Genomic DNA, 19,063 nt, shown 5'->3' on the forward strand with positions numbered 1-19,063 from the left:
TTATCACCAAAAGTCGGAATTGTTCAGTGCTTCGTAGTCATTGTATTCTAACTATATTGAATAAAAATCTTATAAAGAAGTATTTGCTTTTATTCTTTAATCGCATTGAGATAATCCCCGAAATATACTAGAAGGTCGTCTACTTCTTGTATCGAGAGCCGATTCGATTTCCGGTCAAGTCAATGAAAAACGTGTATTTAATTTTTATAAAAGGGTAGGTATGTGATTTATAGCAACCAAAGGGTGGCCGCAATGTCGTATTAAAATGATACTATAGTATATGTGGACTAGATGGACCGTCCTCGACCTCCTCGGCCATAACACCTTGCGAAATGACATAGATTCAAAAATGATAAATTGACCTTTAACAAGTTTGTCCATGATAATTACGTTGAATAAGTGGTTCTGAATCTGTCACCGCAACGTACGGTTCTTCTTAGGTATCTTTCTATCAGGGTACAAATAGGTATCAATTTAAACTAATTTACTTGTGGTTCTACCCACCCAGGTATGGATACTAGGTCGTTATTTCTGTATTTAATTAATCATTCAATTTGTAATGTATATTTTTTTAGATCTTGGACTAACATGAAATATTTAGCCAATAATAATGTCGATAAAGACATGGAACGGCACTAGTGGTTCTGATACAAAAACATATACTATAGGTACGTTTCTATAACAAACCCGCTACACGAGTACAAAAGACGTTACGACGATAGTATATTTATCTCTTTTTAACTTATGACGGCTCACATGAGTGCGAAAGACAAAACCTATGTTTTTCTTTCGTCTTAAATATGCTCCGTCTATTCTATACAAGGTCTTTGGTATGTTGTTTGTGTATGTAAGCAGTAGATATCCGAAATCAGGCAGCGTCGATACTACAAAAAGTCAAGGGATGACCCAACTGACCCAAACCTCACAGCTTTCATTTTAAGAAGTTCCTTTACACCTAGCTAAGAAATGTATAGATCTGGGTTTGCATTGGCATTCAAAGTTATTTGATATCTTCAATATATTTTCAATAAAACAATTAGAATAAAAATGGGAATTGATTCACAGTGAACTACTAGGCTAATAATAATTTCAACCATTGCTAACGATGCCTAAAATTTAGCAGTAAGCAGTAATGAGGGATTTTCCAGCCTACTCTCCTCAAAAACAATATAGATGGCGCATTGGCGCAGTTTTGAATGTACCGATTACGGGTACAAATCTAGGTACCGATATTTTTTGGGCAACTCTACCGATTTCGCCTTTTGACGTTTGAGATCACTAGTGTCAAGCAAGTTGTCAACTGTCAAGTTGGAGCAAGCTGGAGCAAGCAAGCGATTTACTGATAGTCACAGAGTAGTTTTTTTTTTGTGAATAGTATATTTATTAATTGATTGCTCGAGGAATTTTGGTTTATAATTTCAAAGATGTATAAGGTACGTATGGTCTACAAAAATGTTCTTCTAACATCTTATGTGTTGGTAAACATAAGCTAACCTATAATTTGCAGGGCATGGTTAGTTTAGTAACCGGCGGCGCTTCTGGACTGGGTAAAGCTACTGCGGAGAGGTTCGTCAAGAATGGTGGGAAGGTTGTCATCCTAGACCTGCAAGCCACGAGGGCCCAGGAGGTGGCGAAACGCCTTGGAAACAATGTTGCCGTGTCCGCCGGTTGTGTACGTATCGATGTGTGATTCCTCGTTAAGTGCCCTCATGCTTCAATTATAGGCGATTTAATTTCGTTAATATTATGCACGTTGTCAACAAAGTGTTCATTACTGGGAACTGCACAGTACATAGCAAATCGGTAATAAACTGTTTTATTCGGTATACAAATATGAAATAACAGTGCAATTAACCCTATTTCATGTTTTTCTATTTTTTATTATAGTACTTGACTGCTATATGCGTCAGGAGCACGATACCGACCCCACTCGCTTTATGTATGTACTGACCAAACCTCACAAACTTTCTGTTAGACCAATGTGAGCCATATCATTGTTTATAATACATAAATGTATAGTTTAATATTATATTTGTAACTGAAGATCTTTCATGTCAGTTTGAATATTAATAAATATAATATGGTTTTCACATTTATATCAATGCTGCTGCTGTCCCTAATTAGGCTAAGACTAATCTTTGATTATTGTGCTGCAATGTGAGTGTCATTTTAAGCATTTTTTGTTTTCCTCTAACTTGCAATCGGTCTTCCAACCATAAGCAGTTTTTTGCTAAGCTGTATTGGCGTGTAAGGCATGCCCGCCCATTGTTGGGATTCTTGCATGTAGATTATTGTAGATTTCTACAGGTTATCCCAAGTGTAGGATCTCTTCAGCCGTCTTGTTTGTAGTGGCTCACTTAAGACTTGGGCAAGTTGGTTTTGGTGATGTTTAATCCTGTCCGTGTAGGCAGTGGTCAACGCTTTTATCTCCTCTCATACTGTAGGAATGTTTAAGTACTGGTGGATTTCATCCATCTTTGTGAACCAAGGGGCATTTACTATGGCTTGCTTTCAGTACACCATTCTGATATCTTTGTAATTTTTTGCGAAATGATTGTTTTATATTGTTGTCCTTTTTAAGACATTATCATAATAAAGGTTGGTACAATTCAATTGTTGTCATATCTTGCAGTCTGTAACCTAATATCTAAATAAGTGGCTTGAAATTTTTTGAAGGATGTCTTTATTTAACAGATAAATTTTACAGGCTATACAAAAAGTGAGATACATAATCAATTGTGGATATATTGTGATTTTTCCTATCGAGATATATATGTGAATTATGCCTGTGAAAGAAAATATTAATAGCCTAAGCTATAGAAGGAATAGAGATAACCATTATTTTACTTACATTTTATGTCTGCTTTTTGTCTTGTGTGAATGTAATGTTCATGGATGTAATGTTTCTGTTTATGTGGAGTCTAGTGTATATTTCTTTCTTTCTATATCAAATCAAATCAATTTATTTGCGGTATACTGCAACTGGCTGGCTAGTTTTTTTAATTGCAAAGTTGGAAAATCAATTCCTGTAGGGGGTGAAAAAAGTATCTCATTTGACAAGGTTGTCTGTGATTCTGGTGGACTGAACATAATTTAGTTGCATAGCTCTAAACATTGTGCTGTCCTTCACTTCTGATAAGCACATGAAATACAAATTCTTATGTGGGTTATGAGGTGGATTACCAACTTCATCAAACCTGTTGTCAGTGTTATTATTGAGCCGCCAAAGGCCCCTGACATGACTCACGTATTGAATATAGGTACTTACATCAGTAGTAAACTCAATTAAGAAATAACCTGGACCAACACCTTAATGTGCCTTCCAACCCACGGATTAACTTACTTTCGGACAATCGCGTGGTCAGCCTGCAATGTCCTAACTAAAACAACCGGGTCTGCATGACAACGTGGCGCGCGCGGCGCGAATTATATCGAGCGCTTGGACCAATAAACGATACGAATGTTATCTAAGAAGTTGGACGTCAAACGGCTATTGGTCGAAGGCCTCTATATAATTTGCGCAGCGCGCGGCGCGGTTGTCATGCAGACCCTACAGGGCTCACAAAGTGATATGTCCTCATCGGGATTCGAACCCGGGATCTCTGGATCGTGAGCCCAACACTCAACCACTAGATCTCGGTGGTCGTCGGCTACATTAAGTAACATTTTATATATTAAGTTTGTTATTGCTGCGTGAATCGGTACCATTGCATGCAGTTTCGCGTGAATTAAATTGATAAATAAAATGAAATGTTCTGCTGTTGCGAGTACTTTTTCACTTGTGTTCATTATTAATATAAGAGCCACACTCTTGTCGGTGCAGCAGTCTCCATTCTTGCCTATCAAAGGCTATTGTTTGTCTTCCTTATGAAACACGACTTTCGCGTTCTTTTTAATTTGTTCCATTTGTGGTCTTCTTGTTCTTTCCCTTCCTCTCTTTCATTCTATTTAGTATGTGATTTCATGTTTCAGGTTACATCAGAAGAGGACGTGAAGAAGGCATTGGACCTGGTACATGACAAGTTCGGTCGTCTGGACACGCTAGTCAATTGTGCAGGGCATGCCGCTACTTACCAAGTTTACAACTTTCTCAAAAACAAAGAATGCGTTTTGGATGGTTTTGTCAAATGTGTAAATGTGAGTTTGTTTTAACGGTTTTATAATTATTAATACATACATAAATTCACGCCAATCGATAAATGGGGACGAAGATAATCTGAGGCCACTTAACACAACACACTAATTAACATGCATAATATATAATTATATAGAGTTATTGCAACAAATACAACATATTGGAAAAGTCAAACCGGCTTTTACAATAAAAGCAGTGTCTTTAATTTCTCCCAGTCTGTTGGCGAAATAATTATTTAAAATAACTAGACAATAACATACAATAAGTCAAGTAAAATAAATAACTTAACATAATATATTTATATTTAAATATCATGATTTTGGAAATAAGTGACTAAGATTGAGAAGGGAATGTTGTAGGGAGCGCTGGTAATTGTGATAAAACCCCACACAAATAATTGAATGAACTGTATTACTTAGGATATTAATTAAATTACAAGATCCAAACATTGAAACGCGTTGGCTTGCTCGCGCTAGAGATGTGACTGACCTGACCATAAATAGTAGACTATTAGGTATGTCCCATACAAATGTTAGGTTGGTTTGGACACGTAGAGCGGATGAAGGATAATGGAATTGCGAAAGCGGTATATAAAGCGAAAGTTGATGGTAGGGCTGGCAGAGGAAGACCTATAAGGACTTACATTGACCACATTGGAGATGTCCCTAGAAAAGGTTTACTACGATCTACTCTGAACCGGCGTGCGTGTATGAAGCGATTGATGAATGTGGGGGAAGCAAGAGAAGTGTGTCAGGATCTAAGCAAATGGAATTCTATAGTCTCTGCTTACCCCGGTGGGAAATAGGTGTGAGTTTATGTATGTTATGTATGTAAATAAGATAAGTAAGCCTTATAAAAAGCCAGAAGTTTTTTATGGCTATTGATATTAATCTAGGAGTCCAAAAATATCACATTGAAGCAATTTACCCCTAGAGCATTGTTATAGTCTAAAGTCTTCTCGTGTGGATTGTGAGGTGACTGAACTCATCTATTGTTTTAGTTTTACAGGGTAAGTAGAGCGGGTGTACAGTCATGAGCAATGTAATGTACCCACTTTAGGACTCTGTCGCACTAATATATTCGACATTTAGTGAAACTTACAGTTCAATTTGTCAAAAAAGTTAATGTGACACGGTACCAAAGTGTATACATATTAATGCTCGTGACCGTATATATACTGTATGGTTACGAGTAGTAATATGTATACACTTTGAAACCATGTGACATTATCTTTTGTGACAAATTAAACCGTATGTGTCATTAAATGACAAAAACACACCATTAGACAAAATACGTCTCTTCAAAATGTCGTTAAAATATACTTATTTGAAAAATCGTTCTATACACTTTAGTAGTTTTTTAACGAATCTTTTAGATACTGATTATTGTAAATGTACGTATTTTTTTCTTAACTTTATCTTTATTATTTTTATTCTTGGTTTTCTGTTTTCATTGTGTATAATTTTAAGTTGTTGTAGTAGTGTCCTTATAGGGTTCCTGTTTGTACTTTCCTCTACTTTTAAGACCTCTGTAAAACATCAGGAATGCATTAAATATCTTATCTTAATGTTAAATACGATAATGCGGCAGGGTTCTAAAGTGGGTACATGATATTGTTCATGACTGTAGACCTTTGCCTACCCCTTCGTGTTGACTTTAATCATGAGGTGAGATTTGCATTTGTACTGTTTTCAGGTTAACACGATAGGCACATTCAATACAATCCGGTTAGCGGCGGGGATGATGGGCAAAAATACGCCGGATGAGAATGGGCAACGCGGGGTTATAGTGAACACTGCATCGACGATAGCCTACGAGGGTGATATAGGACAGGCGGCCTACGCAGCCTCCACCGCTGCTGTTATTGGAATGACCCTCCCCATAGCCAGAGACCTCGCTCCCCAGGGCATAAGAGTCGTCACAATAGCACCAGGTAAATAAAATTTGATTTTACGTCAATATTATAAAGAGAGCCGTGGTAGCTTAGCTGGAAGAATGCTTGACTCTCTCTCGCTTGACCTCATCCCAATTTTAGAATTTTTTTTCGAATGCTAGCTTCGATCTTAATTGTTTGTCACGTGGTGAATGAAAACAAAAAAAATCCGCATTCCCGAGAAATGCGTTTCGGAAGTATGTGACCTAACCTGTAGTGGGCTGGTTTCTCCTTCGCGGGTTGGAAGGTGGCAGTAGCTTCTGTAAAAAAACCGGACCTGTCAAATCTGCAGGTTAGGTAAGCGGAACCCGGAGAAACTAGATTCGCTAGGGAGATGATGATTATAAACAGAAACATAATATCATTGTTCATGCGTTCTAGAATGGTGTGTACGACAGCAGGACAGAAGATTTCATGACTCCTTCACATTCGGCTGTTAATTTACTATTCTGACAGATGCCCTACGTACTTCAGATGCCCTACGTATTCAGAATTTGCCTTTCAACTGTTTTAAGACAGTAGTTAAACAAAAACTTTACAAAAAAGGTTATTATAAAGTTAGTGATTATTTAGAAGATATGAATGCATGGGTTAACTGTCTGAGAACTGATACTAGGCAGCTAAATTACTCAATTGTATACCAATATTTTATGTTTATTTTTATTTTTTTAAAGAACGTCTAGGGCCCTGTGCCGAGGTTTTTCTTGCAGCTTCTTTTCCCCGGCTATACAGGTTGTGAGAAGCTGCAGTAGTTTTAGGCGGATGAGACGTTCGTTATGTAAAATTGACGATTCAAAGTGTAACTATGTTACCTATTGAATAAAGATATTTTTGAATTTTGAATTTTACCATGCTATAACGTAAAAGATAGTAAGAAAGGAAACTCATTGTGAATAAGCCCAAGTTAACGCGTACGAGATACTACTATTGCGGTTGAATGATAACCCTGACACCAGAGTTGATGACGGCGGTCATTGATCTCTCAACCCTTGATAACCTGACTTCACCTTATCCAGCACAGAAGAAATTTAGAAATCTTCTAGAACTGGAACTGAAGTTATAGAATAAAGAATAATCTACATAGAATGGTAATTCTCCGCCTCGCACCAATTCGTATCGGGCGCCGACTAGTTCCTCTCTGGGTCTTACTTTAGTCTTAAATGTCCGTAAGCCGCTAAGGAGTAAGGGGTAGCGCACGGACTGTCTGTCTCCCTCGCACTTAACGTTTTACGTGGCACACGAGAAGAAGAGAATAAGAATGATATTTACGTATATATTGTCCGAGCTGTGCCGAAGTTTTTTTTTCCCTCTAACTTGCGATCGGTTTTCCAACTATAAGCAGTTTTTTGCTAAGCAGTATTGGCGTGTAAGGCATGCCCGCCCATTGTTGGGATGCCTGCATGTAGATTACTGTAGATTGCTACAGGTTATCCCAAGTGTAGGATCTCTTCAGACGTCTTGTTTGTAGAGGCTCACTTAAGACTTGGGCAAGTTGGTTTTGGTGATGTTCGATCCTATCCATGTAGGGTGTCCATGTAAGTGTTATATTACATCAGTGTTCTATTACGTACGTAAATATTTATATTCTTTCATTTTCCAGGTATATTCGACACACCACTATTATCATATCTCCCGGAGAAGATGATAGAATTCATAAAGCGAATGACTCCCTTCCCCTCGAGACTTGGCAAGCCTGAAGAGTTTGCGCACCTGGTCACCAGTGTAATAGAGAATCCAATGTTGAACGGAGAAGTAATAAGATTAGATGGTGCACAGAGATGGTTCCCTCTATAGGAAATACGTTTGTAAGAATCTATAGGCTGTTAATTATATTAAATGTTGTAGGTAAGTGGATGTTTTATTTTAATCCTGTGACAGTCGAAAGGTGTGAGTCCACTGCAGTAGAAGCGGGGCGGGCGAAATGTACGGTGTGTCGGCATTCGCGAATTGTCATGAGTTGTCATTATGCTTGTCGCGAACTCTTTAGTTGGGCAGCGACTGGCTGGTCTCCGGCCTGTCATGGAATGACATTTTTGTTTTGTTTTTTAATACGTGTTTTGTTATATTTTTACACTTTCTGCGGAGCTCGCTTGCTATTGTATTTTACATTACATTTTGGCTTATCTCTTATTAAGTACTTCGTTTTATTACCTATTATCACGAGCCGCCGAGCAATAAGTCCGTTACAATGCTCATTAACTTATTGTGTATAAATTCTGATGCTTACACTATAAATCAAAGCAAAAGTATTAAGTAGCATGAGGAATGCTACATCGACAAGAGCGTGGCTTTTATATTAGTGATGATGACACTATAAAGCTAAAAAATTGGTTGACATGGACATTAACATCGAGAAAAGGTAGGTACCCTTTCCTTGTGCTTCGATTTGTTTGTCTTGTTTAATTAGTTTGTATTCGGAACTGCGATGATGATTATCCATGGTCATAATTGTAAGGATTCTTAAAGGATCCTTTTCTTTTCGGCGGGTAAGAAAATGACAGGTATAACTTAAAATTAGATGGTGTGTGCTGTGCAGGAATCAGGACCATTATCACATTATACATCAATGATAACACCATTAACATATTAATATCCATCAATGATAAATATACTATAAATGTTGTAGTATACTGCTGCTTGAACTATTTTTTTTACACTTCCAGCTGATGTTGAAAGATAAGAACGAATAGTTATTATATTAATGTATTACCAAATTTTCTTTTAAATACATAATTATCGATTGTTTGTTCAGATGATTTTAGGAGCGCGCATTTTTTTAATGGTGATAAATGTAAGATCACAAAACTTGCGTCTTGAAGTTGAAGTTTTTTTAATTTACTTACACATCGTTGCTTATACCTACCAGATAATAAAAAGAAATCTTTATATTATATTATTATATAAACGCTTTAACAAATACTTCGAGTCGTGAGTTCGAATCCCAGTGTTTGTTTGCAGGACATTAGAGGTTGATCACCCGATTGTCCGAAAGTAAGATGATCCTTCGGAAGGCACGTCAAGCAGTCGGATAGGAAAACGACAGGTATAACTTACATGAAAATTAGGTTTTTAAATTTTAATGTTCCAAATTTAAAATTTAAATTTTTCGTTTCGATGAAAAGTATCTTCCCAGAGATGCAAACTATAATATTTAGCATGGATGAGCAACTTATTTGCTAAATTCCTTAAGTACAATTAGAGTTTTCTAATTAGATTTATATTGAAGTTAAAAGCTATTAAAACTTATACGGCGATGGTATGGTAATGTAGTTAGCGTACGCGGCTATGTTAATGACTGATTCGCAATATGAAGTCTAGGTAATCTAACTAGTCTATTAAGATTACTTCTATGCTGGGTTGGAAGAGTATGAAAACATAGGAATCGGTAATTTGTCGGCTCACGTGGTCCAGTAGATGAGTCGGGCTGACTGAGATTTCGGGTCGAATCCCGGTGGGGACATTTCACTAAAAAAATAATATGTGATCCCTAGTTTGGTTAGGACATTGAAGGTTAATCATCCAATTGTCCGATATTAAGGTGATGCGTGCTTCGGACTGCATGTTAAGCAGTCTGTCCTGTCTACTATTTACTAAAGTAAGTCTTCTATCGTGTGGGTTATGAGGTGGAATTAACCCAGGGTTATTTGCCCCTGACGTAGTAACCGGGGCCAACGTGCCTTCCGAATCATCGCATCGTACTATAGCTCAACTAAAGTAAGTATGTAGTCGTTACACGAGCCATGTCAGGGGCCTTTGGCGGCTCAATTGTAACCCTGACACCAGGGTTGCTGAAGCTGGTAATTCACCTCACAACCTGTGGGTTCGTGTCGTGTGCGATGATCGTGTGCGATGGAAGATGTGGACGTGATTACAGATTTGACTCCGACGGTATTGTGGTTGGGTGGACAAACAGGAGCGCTGATCTACAATTGTTGATGAGGTCTCGCAACCCACACGAGAAAAGTAGCTCTTGATAGGCTGAACAACTGTCATTCATCATGCCCATATTATGACTTCGTATCAATCGTGACAAGTTGTTCCCTGATGACTTGTGACTCTGCCCAACACGAAAGTGATGTCAGCGTGACTTTATGTATGCTTCTTCTGTCGTGTGGGTTGTGAAATGGATTACCAACCCCATCAACCCTGGTGTCAGGGTTACTATTGAGCCGCCAAAAGCGCTTGACTTGGCTCATGTAACGACTACTTACATCAGTAAGTAGTAATTGGGACCAACGGCTTAACGTGCCTTCCGAAGCACGGATTATCTTACTTTCGGATAATCAGGTGAGCCTGTAATGTCCTAATCAAACCCGGAACTTCCGGTTCGTGAGCTCAACGCTCAGACCACTGGACCACGGAGGCCGTATGTATGTATGCTGTTAGACAGCGAGTGTTATTTTTTGTGTGGGTTGTAAGTTGTAAGGTCGATGGCCGCCCTTACCAATAGTGGTGTCAGAGTTAAGTATTATTGAGCCGTCAAAGGCATTGGCATGACTCGTGTAACCGTGGGCGAAACAGCTTTTGGGTTAGGATGAGGCAAATAGGGCTTAGGCCAGGGCACACCAGAAAAAGTTGGTGCAATAAAGTGTATTTGAATTGGTTTGACAGTCCCCCTCGGTACGCCCACGCTTTGTAACCACTACTTATTTAAGTAATAGGCCAAAACGGTTTAACGCCCGTTACGACGCACGGAATCATCTTACTGGATTGTTTGTGGTACGACCCTAACGTGCGCCTCCGAGCCGGATACCATTTGTCAGCAGCGATACCAAAACAGGTTTCGTTTACGATACCCACGAACAATACTTGCAAAGCAATAACGTAATAAATGATTACATATTTATTTCAATCGCGAGGTTTGTTTCTGGCCGGCGAGGCTGTTTATCATGGTATTTATAGCTTTATCCGGCGCGCGAGTGACAGTCGGCGGCAAGGCGCGCGCGCCGCGGGGCGCCGACACCCGCCGACCCCCACCTCCCCGCAGCCCCTCCATCGCTCACCATACACCGTGTATTATTGAGATATTCAATGTGCGTGTCCTCAGTCGATGGACGGACGCCTTGCATAACTTTATGGCCGATTTGCGCGTCCAACTTAGGTACATCACTTATGGCTACTTAGGAATGTTAATTATTATTTTTAAGTAAAACGGCCTCCCGGGTTAGTGGTTGAGCGTTGGGCTCATGATCAGGAGAAGCAGGTTGGAATCCCGGTGGGGTATATTACAAAAAACAGTTTGTAATCCCCAGTTTGGTTACATTGCAGGCGGGTTACGCGATTGCCTGACAGTAAAATGATCAGTGGAAGGCACGTTAAAGAGTCGGTCCTGGCTACTATTTTCTTATGTAAGTATGTAGTCCTTACATGGACCGTGTTAGGGGCATAGCAACATGGACCTGCTCTCTTTAGTTAGGGGCCTTTGGCGGCTCAATAGTAACCCTGACACGAGGACTGATGTACCGACATCAGATACTCATCTCATATCTCATACAAGAGAAGAAGAAGAAGTAAATAGATAAATTGGAAGGTAATGTACCTACTCTTAAATGTACATCAAGCCTGACACTGGTGTGATAACTTGGTGTGACTATGAGTCGGTAGGGGATATGGTTAGCGTCAGAACCCCTGGACCAAGTACGATATTTTAGTTTCAGAAACTATCAAAGTTCAATGCCTTATTGATACCATTTGGTACCTCAACGAACAGTGAAAAAAACATAAATAAATATAAAGAAAGTGGCCAGACAACCTGACGTCAGAATGTCTGTCTGCCTGTTGCTAACGTAGATACGCATCAAATGTTATTATTTGGAATTTGTTATGGATGATCTTTTGCCGGCGTCCTGGTCTCCATGACATTTCTATGACCTTCTGAAATATGATCACGTCTAATCAGCAACCGATGGTTTGATCCTGTATTAAAGGTTTGGGGACGGCCGAAGTCAGAGACGAGTTGTTCTTTAAGTAAAATATGATGATACTATTCTCGCCTACTAACTAGCCTATGCTAGTTTCCAATTACATTTCATCGACGATGTACAATCATGAGCAATAAATCATGTACCCGCTTTAGAATCCTGTCGCACTATCATGTTTGACATTTAATGAGACTTACGGTTTAATTTGTCAAAAAAGCTAATGTGACATGGTTTCAAAGTGTACCGTAGTACTATGCTAAACATGTTGATATGTCATGAATAATAATATCTACATCATTGTGGAAGGTCCTATAGCTATAGAGAAGTAATAGAATTGATTAGGTAATAGTTACTGTGTAAGTAAAAGTAAGATACAATAACATAACACAGGATCACGCCTGTACCCCCATTCTTATTTTTTGACGACTTATTGTAGTTTTGCCGCAGATGGCATTAACTACTTGGCCGTACAAATGGGGAGCGCTGAAGGCTCTCACCCGGCCTGAAGGCTCTCCCAGTGTCTGTACCCCCGAAGGTGCAGAGTTGTATAGAGGTACTGCACACCCACTCCTCGCGAGCTATGCATAAGTGCAATGTAATAGGGGACGAACCTTTTCCCGCCCACAAATCCTGGAAACCAACCACTTGATATCAATAGGCTAGTTTCCAACTAGTCAAATCAGTTACTTTTTACTAAATGGTAACATAGTTACCGTAACATAGTTACACGATTTTTCTTACATTGTTTTAAGTTTATGCGGTTATTATCATAATTAAAGCCAGGGTAGACAGATATGTCTGCCCGTAGAAAATTATGGATCTACCTATTCCATTCCAATCTCATCAGTCATCCCTTGATCATGGCACTTGCAACAGTGTCGAAATATCGTGAGTCTCATATCCCCATTTAAACGCGGTAAGAACCCGTTATTATGTGCTTTAAGTTTCGTGAATTAAATATTATTATTATTATTAAAATAAATTAATATTTAATTAAGTACGATTTTTTTTGTTACTACTTATAGAATTTGTATGAAAAAGTGACGTCATATGTTTATTCAAGATAAGTTATGAAATTCTGATTACTAAATAAACACAGATCTAAAACTAACGCAAAACATTTTATTTTTTCTATTTAACTTATTTATGAATTTTAATCAAGAAAAACGTAATAATAAATCGGACATTTTATCACGGTTTTCTATGACGTCACAGTGTGCTTTTCATACAAATTCCATAGCAATTTCATGTTTTGACGTTTAGTAGAAAGTAACTGGAAACTATCCTATTGTTTTTCGAAGCTATTTATTTAAGTATTGAATTAATTAAGTGAGATTTCCTCTAATTTTTAGGGATCAATCCCGAAGCAAGGCGAGATTGACGGGATTGGGCGAATGTCCTTGAGTTATACCAAAGAAAACTTGATTATTTAGTTAGTAATATTGAAAAATAAAGGTATTTGTTTTCTTTCGAAAAATATTTTGTGTTAATTAACCTCACTCTGTATCGCAAACAAGCAGTTTCCATAATTACCAGCCATCCTAACTTCACATTTTTATGAACTAGACGAGGTTCCGAATATTTCGGGATCTCTCGGGATGATTTTTCCAATCCCGCGGGATCTCGAATTTGCAATCTCGAGTCAGGATGGCATTCCCTAGATACGACACAGCTCTTTACTTAGCACAGCATCCGGGGACCTACAAATATCAACATATTTTCTAGTTTTATGACACTATCAGTGATGTATCTTTCACGACAGTAAAAAAGGCGCAAAAGTTATGTAAAAAGAGTTATTACATAGCCTTTAGACAGATATACTTTATACTCTGATACCTATAAGAAATAACAATATAAAAAAGGGCAGCCACAGTCCTTACTATTAAAGGATTTTTACAATAAGAACATTCCCGCTTTGGGTACATTCCCGAGAAGGACACACTGGACACTAATATTTCTCCTGAAGTATATTCGTAGTATATACTGAGAATATACAGGGTGGCCCAGAAGTTCAGGTTCAAAATGAAAAATTAGAAAGAGGGGCTCATTAGCTACCAGAAACACCCCCATGTATGTTCAGCAATTATTTACGGTTTAGGAGATATGACCCATTTTGTACCTTTTTCTAGATTTTCTACCTTACTTCAGAAATAATCATTTTGTCGCTATCCCTTTCTTAATAATTATTTTATTTTACTTCACAACTATGCCTAAGTCTGTGTACCGCTCAATCAAAGATAATTCAGAGTGAAATCAAAGATAAAAAAAAAGTTATCGGAAGTCAAAGTGAGAATTCGACCAAAATTGTTACAGTTGTTAAAACTTCGCCGAAGAATAATAAACACATGAGATTGTCATGGACACTGAACTTCTGGGCCACCCTGTATATATTCCTAGAGAATACGAACAGGTTACATGATGTATAAATACTACCTCTCTCCTCGCGACTGAGAGCCCTAAGCGCTCCCCATTTGTCCAGACAAGTAGTTATTTTCCATTAGCTTTCCATGCCCCACTGCTAGATATAGGCCTCCCCTCAATAAATTAGACCCAACCACCCACTCACCCTCCTTATTCTTTTGACGTGATTTGGCCGGATAAAACTGAATGAAAAGCGCTGAAGGCTCTGACCCTGCAACCACCCAACCCGTGTCAGTTTAGTCATTAATCTCAGAAAAAATACCAGGAAGCATACAACGCCATCCGCGTCCAGTTCAACAACGCATTTCGGGTGTTGTTGCGGCTACCTCGCTTCTGTAACGCTTCGGGCATGTTCGCTAAAGCTTGCGTTGACTGCTTTTACACGACTATGAGGAAGCGATGTACGTCTTTGGTGCGCAGGGTCCGGGGCAGCGGCATCCCCGCCCTGGCGACGATAAGTGCGCGGCTCGACTGCCCGTATTTGCGCAGATGCTGACTTGCATGTCATAGCATCTAATATTAGATAAGGCTACTAACATCTAGAATAAGTTGACTAACACAATATTATACGAGACATATTTATTGAAATAAATGACTTAATAATAATTCTATTCAAAATACAGGTATAAAATGACAATCGCGGTTGATCTAAAATATCTAAATCATAAAATGTATATTCATAAGTCACAGTGAGATAAAAACAACTTTTCCACAAACTGCTTATTGCCGAATTGCATAACGACATACTTTCTAAAAGCTACTTGGACGACATTAAAATTCTTTGGGCATTATACGCAAAATACTACTAAGCAAAAAACTTATGAAATATAATGATTGCTATTTTGTGGCATTTTACTTTTGTTGGAATGTCAGTTGGAGTATTTGCTTGTTTAAAAAAAACCGGTCAAGTGCGAGTCTGACTCGCATACCGAGGGTTCCGAGGCTGTGACTTTGCCATTGACTGGTGTCTTCATACAACGAAATAGGTCGCGATTAATTTACCAACTGCAAAAAGTTTTTAATCCCAAAAACATATATTTTTGTGACGGAACAACAAATTAACAATTTCCGGATATTTTCCTTTATTGGTGCTGTAACGTCTTCCTTCTGGCGAAACATTTGTTCCCGCATGGAATGTACGAAAATAATGCTAAAAATGGCTATATCTTTCGATTGCCTTGATTTAGAAGATTATTTTTTATACAGCTTCAAGAGTTCCCGAGAAAAAGGTCTTGACAGACAGACGGACGGACAACAAAGTGATAAGGGTTCCGTTTTTCCTTTTGAGGTTCGGAACCCTAAAAAGTAATAAGTAAGTATTACACCACGTAAACCGACAATATCGGCCTGGGAATAGAAGAAAGAGGCTCTACAAAGGCCCTAACGTGCATTTTGTATGAGAACCGCTGTTGCCGGTTCAACCCCACTCTCTTTTACTACTACTCGTGCAAAGCGTGCAAAGCGGCCTCCGTGGTCCAGTGGTTGAGCGTTGGGCTCACGATCCGGAGGTCCTGGGTTCGATTCCCGGTGGGGACATAGCATAAAAATTACTTTGTGGTCCCTAGTTTGGTTAGGACATTACAGGCTGATCACCTGATTGTCCGAAAGTAAGACGATAGGTGCTTCGGAAGGCACGTTAAGCCTTTGGTCCCGGTTACTACTTACTGATGTAAGTATGTCTCAGAGGCCTTTAGCGGCCCAATAATTACCTTGACACCAGGGTTGATGAGGTTGGTAATTCACCTCACAACCCACACGATAGAAGAAGACTCGTGCAAAAAGATAACTACGACTGCTTCTCAAACTCCATAGCCACTTTACCGGCATTGTGTATTTTATGTGATAGGCTGCAATTTTATCATTAATTACTTTAAGATACTGGATACAAAAGTATTTTTTGATAAATAGCGGATAATATTAAGTTTTTTAGCTTTCCTGTGATAAGGAGGGATCTCGATATTTGATATTTTTCCCTGCAGGTTATTATATTATAATGCACAAGACGACCTTTTAATATACTATCGCGGAGCTCCGTGAGTCGTCAAGTTTGCGGATGAGTGAAGTGCAAAGTGGAAGTATGAACTGTTTGCTCATACAAGTAATGCGCACGTTTCGCGCTCACTTGGTCCATCCAATCTCTTCTATTTATATCGACCCTATTACGCCATTGCTGACATTCTCTGGTGAGTCTTCGACCTTATAAACCCGGAGCGTTATTATTGATTGTTCATTAATAAGCACCAAGGTCCAGTGGTTAGGCGTTGGGCTCACGATCCGGAGGTCCTGGGTTCGAATCCCATAACAGTACAAAAATCACTTTGTGACCCCTAGTTTGGTTAGGATGTTGCAGATCATCTGATTATCCGAAAACAAGTTGATCCGTGTTTCGGAGAACACGTTAAGAAGTGGGTTCCGGCTACTGTTTACTTAAGTATGTAGTCATTATATGACCCATGTTTGAGCCTTTGGCAGCTCCATACTTAGTATTCCTGACACCAGGGTTGATGAGATCGGTCATTGATCTCCTTGTTACAGCTACGTAGTTAAGTAGAGATGTATAATTACTGACTTACGACTCACGATATAGACTAGACTATAAACCTCACAAATACGCGTTTCTAATTATAATAATTAATTAGCAACTCAAGCGTATTGAGGCTTGACGCTCTGCAATATCAGAAATCAGAATCATTTATTCAACTTAATTATCATAGATAAACTTATTTGAAGGTCAATTTAAGATTTTTGAATTTCCCTAGGTGTATTGCCTGAGGAGAAGAAATGACAAGAAACTACAACAGCAACGCATCTTTTAAATCAATGTAGGTATACATTACAAGTTATTTAATAACTAGACATTTTTATAATTTAAGTAATAATATAATTAATCTTATAAGTATTATTACTTAAAAAAGCTTATGCGTTTTTACATAAAGTAAGCTTTACTCATGTAAAGAATTTATTACTTTAAATTTATTTTCTGACAACCTCAAAATATTGTGTGGTACTTACTTATTTTATTGTAAAAATTTATACGTAACCCAAAACAAGAATTTAATTTAGGTACTTAATCTAGTATTTGGGATAATAAGAACTGAGATTGTAGGGTTTTGGTTTGAAAGTGCACAAGTTATTAGTTGTCATATAAAATATGTTTGGTACGAATGTAAGTATATTGATCATCATAAGCCCACATCACCCCACGACTGGGTATAGCGTCCTCCATTCTGCACCATCCTTTCCGGTATTTTTTTTTCTGTCGAGGTGAAATGCCTATCGCGTACCGTCCCGTCTCGTGGGGGCAGCGAGAGGGTTATGTTGGGGTCGCACCGACTAAAATCCACGATGACCGTATCACCGCCGTTAAGCCAAGTTGCGGAGACACTTTCGCATTCTTCCGCGGCTTGGCGAATCCTTTCTGGTCCTGGGATAACCTCAACCTTCCTGCCGTTGCTACAATGTCATCTGACCACCGGGCCGCTGGTCTGGCCACCTGCCCATCTGGGATCTGCAGTGGAAGTGGGTGTTATAAATAAGAATATCATAATTCTTTATGTTGTTGCATTTTTATTTAACATTGCTGGGTACAGTCATGAGCAATATAATGTACCCACTTATTTGACATTTAGTGAGACTTAAAGTTCAATTTGTCAAAAGAGTTAATGCGACATGGTACTAAAGTGTATACATATTAATGCTCGTGACTGTCGTTGTTGGAGAAATGCAGAAAATGGTGATCAAGATTTATATTACTCCACAGAGGTATGTTAGTTAGGTACATACAAGTTCTATAGTTATATTAGAGTTGTACTTACCAGAAAGTTCGGCATTTTGCGATGTTACTTACATCGCTCACTGACTACCCCAATTGGGATGTAGTCGTGAGCTTACGTTACCATAGTATGACGCATTTGTTCCGCGTTTTCAGCGTGTTGGCGTGCGCAGTTGCCTTCTTTTCGCATGTGGTTTGTCGCATATAGCGTGCGCTAGCAGCGCATCGCCGCTTCAACCGCCTCTTATTTCGCCGCGTGCGGTCGCATTTTCTCACTCTAGCATATAACGGTTCTAAGTGACAGAAAAGGATAGAAATATACCTAAGTGCGATGCGGTGCGGCCAGATGTAGCTTACTTATTAAACTTTTTATTTGCATCGTTTAAACGGCCGATGTCTGTCATGGTACTGATCGGTTATTGTTTGTGATCGTCGTCGTAAAATATCAAACGATTCGTTCTGGGATCTACAGAGGCATTTTATCTTTCTGGTGATCAAGGGACAAACGCAGAGCGCCCCATACTGCGAGACATACTTGCCCACATAGGGAGCCACAATGTAAAGATACTTACAGTTTTATTTTCGAATAATGATTACCCCTTGATGGTCTAATAGTGTTGTAGTAGGAATTTGAACGCGCTCTCAAACCTGCCACTGATTTTCTATTAAGTATTTTTTAACTTTCATCACGCGCAATCTTTTTTTTAATATATTATGATCAAAAGAGTTATGTGCCTAACTTAAAATGTTTCTTATTGTGATTATAAAATCAAAAAATACAACTTAAAAATCAAACTGTTTTGATTTTGGGTCAAATCTGTATTTGATCCCGCGAAATATGACTCGATTATATTTTATGGGAAAATTTTAAATACGCCTAA

The 19,063-nt window shown here is 38.7% G+C and overlaps 1 protein-coding gene across 1 annotated transcript; it reads left to right on the forward strand.

Moving 5' to 3' along the window:
* Positions 1-1,301: 1,301 nt before the first annotated feature.
* On the forward strand, positions 1,302-7,917 carry LOC126380374 (3-hydroxyacyl-CoA dehydrogenase type-2-like). The gene is made up of 5 exons (XM_050029758.1): positions 1,302-1,433; positions 1,508-1,672; positions 3,973-4,137; positions 5,831-6,068; positions 7,669-7,917. The coding sequence occupies exons 1-5, from the start codon at positions 1,425-1,427 to the stop codon at positions 7,860-7,862; spliced, it is 771 nt and encodes a 256-aa protein (XP_049885715.1). The 5' UTR covers positions 1,302-1,424; the 3' UTR covers positions 7,863-7,917.
* Positions 7,918-19,063: the final 11,146 nt, after the last annotated feature.

This window comes from Pectinophora gossypiella, chromosome Z (assembly GCF_024362695.1).
Source record: "Pectinophora gossypiella chromosome Z, ilPecGoss1.1, whole genome shotgun sequence".
Lineage (NCBI taxonomy): Eukaryota > Metazoa > Arthropoda > Insecta > Lepidoptera > Gelechiidae > Pectinophora > Pectinophora gossypiella.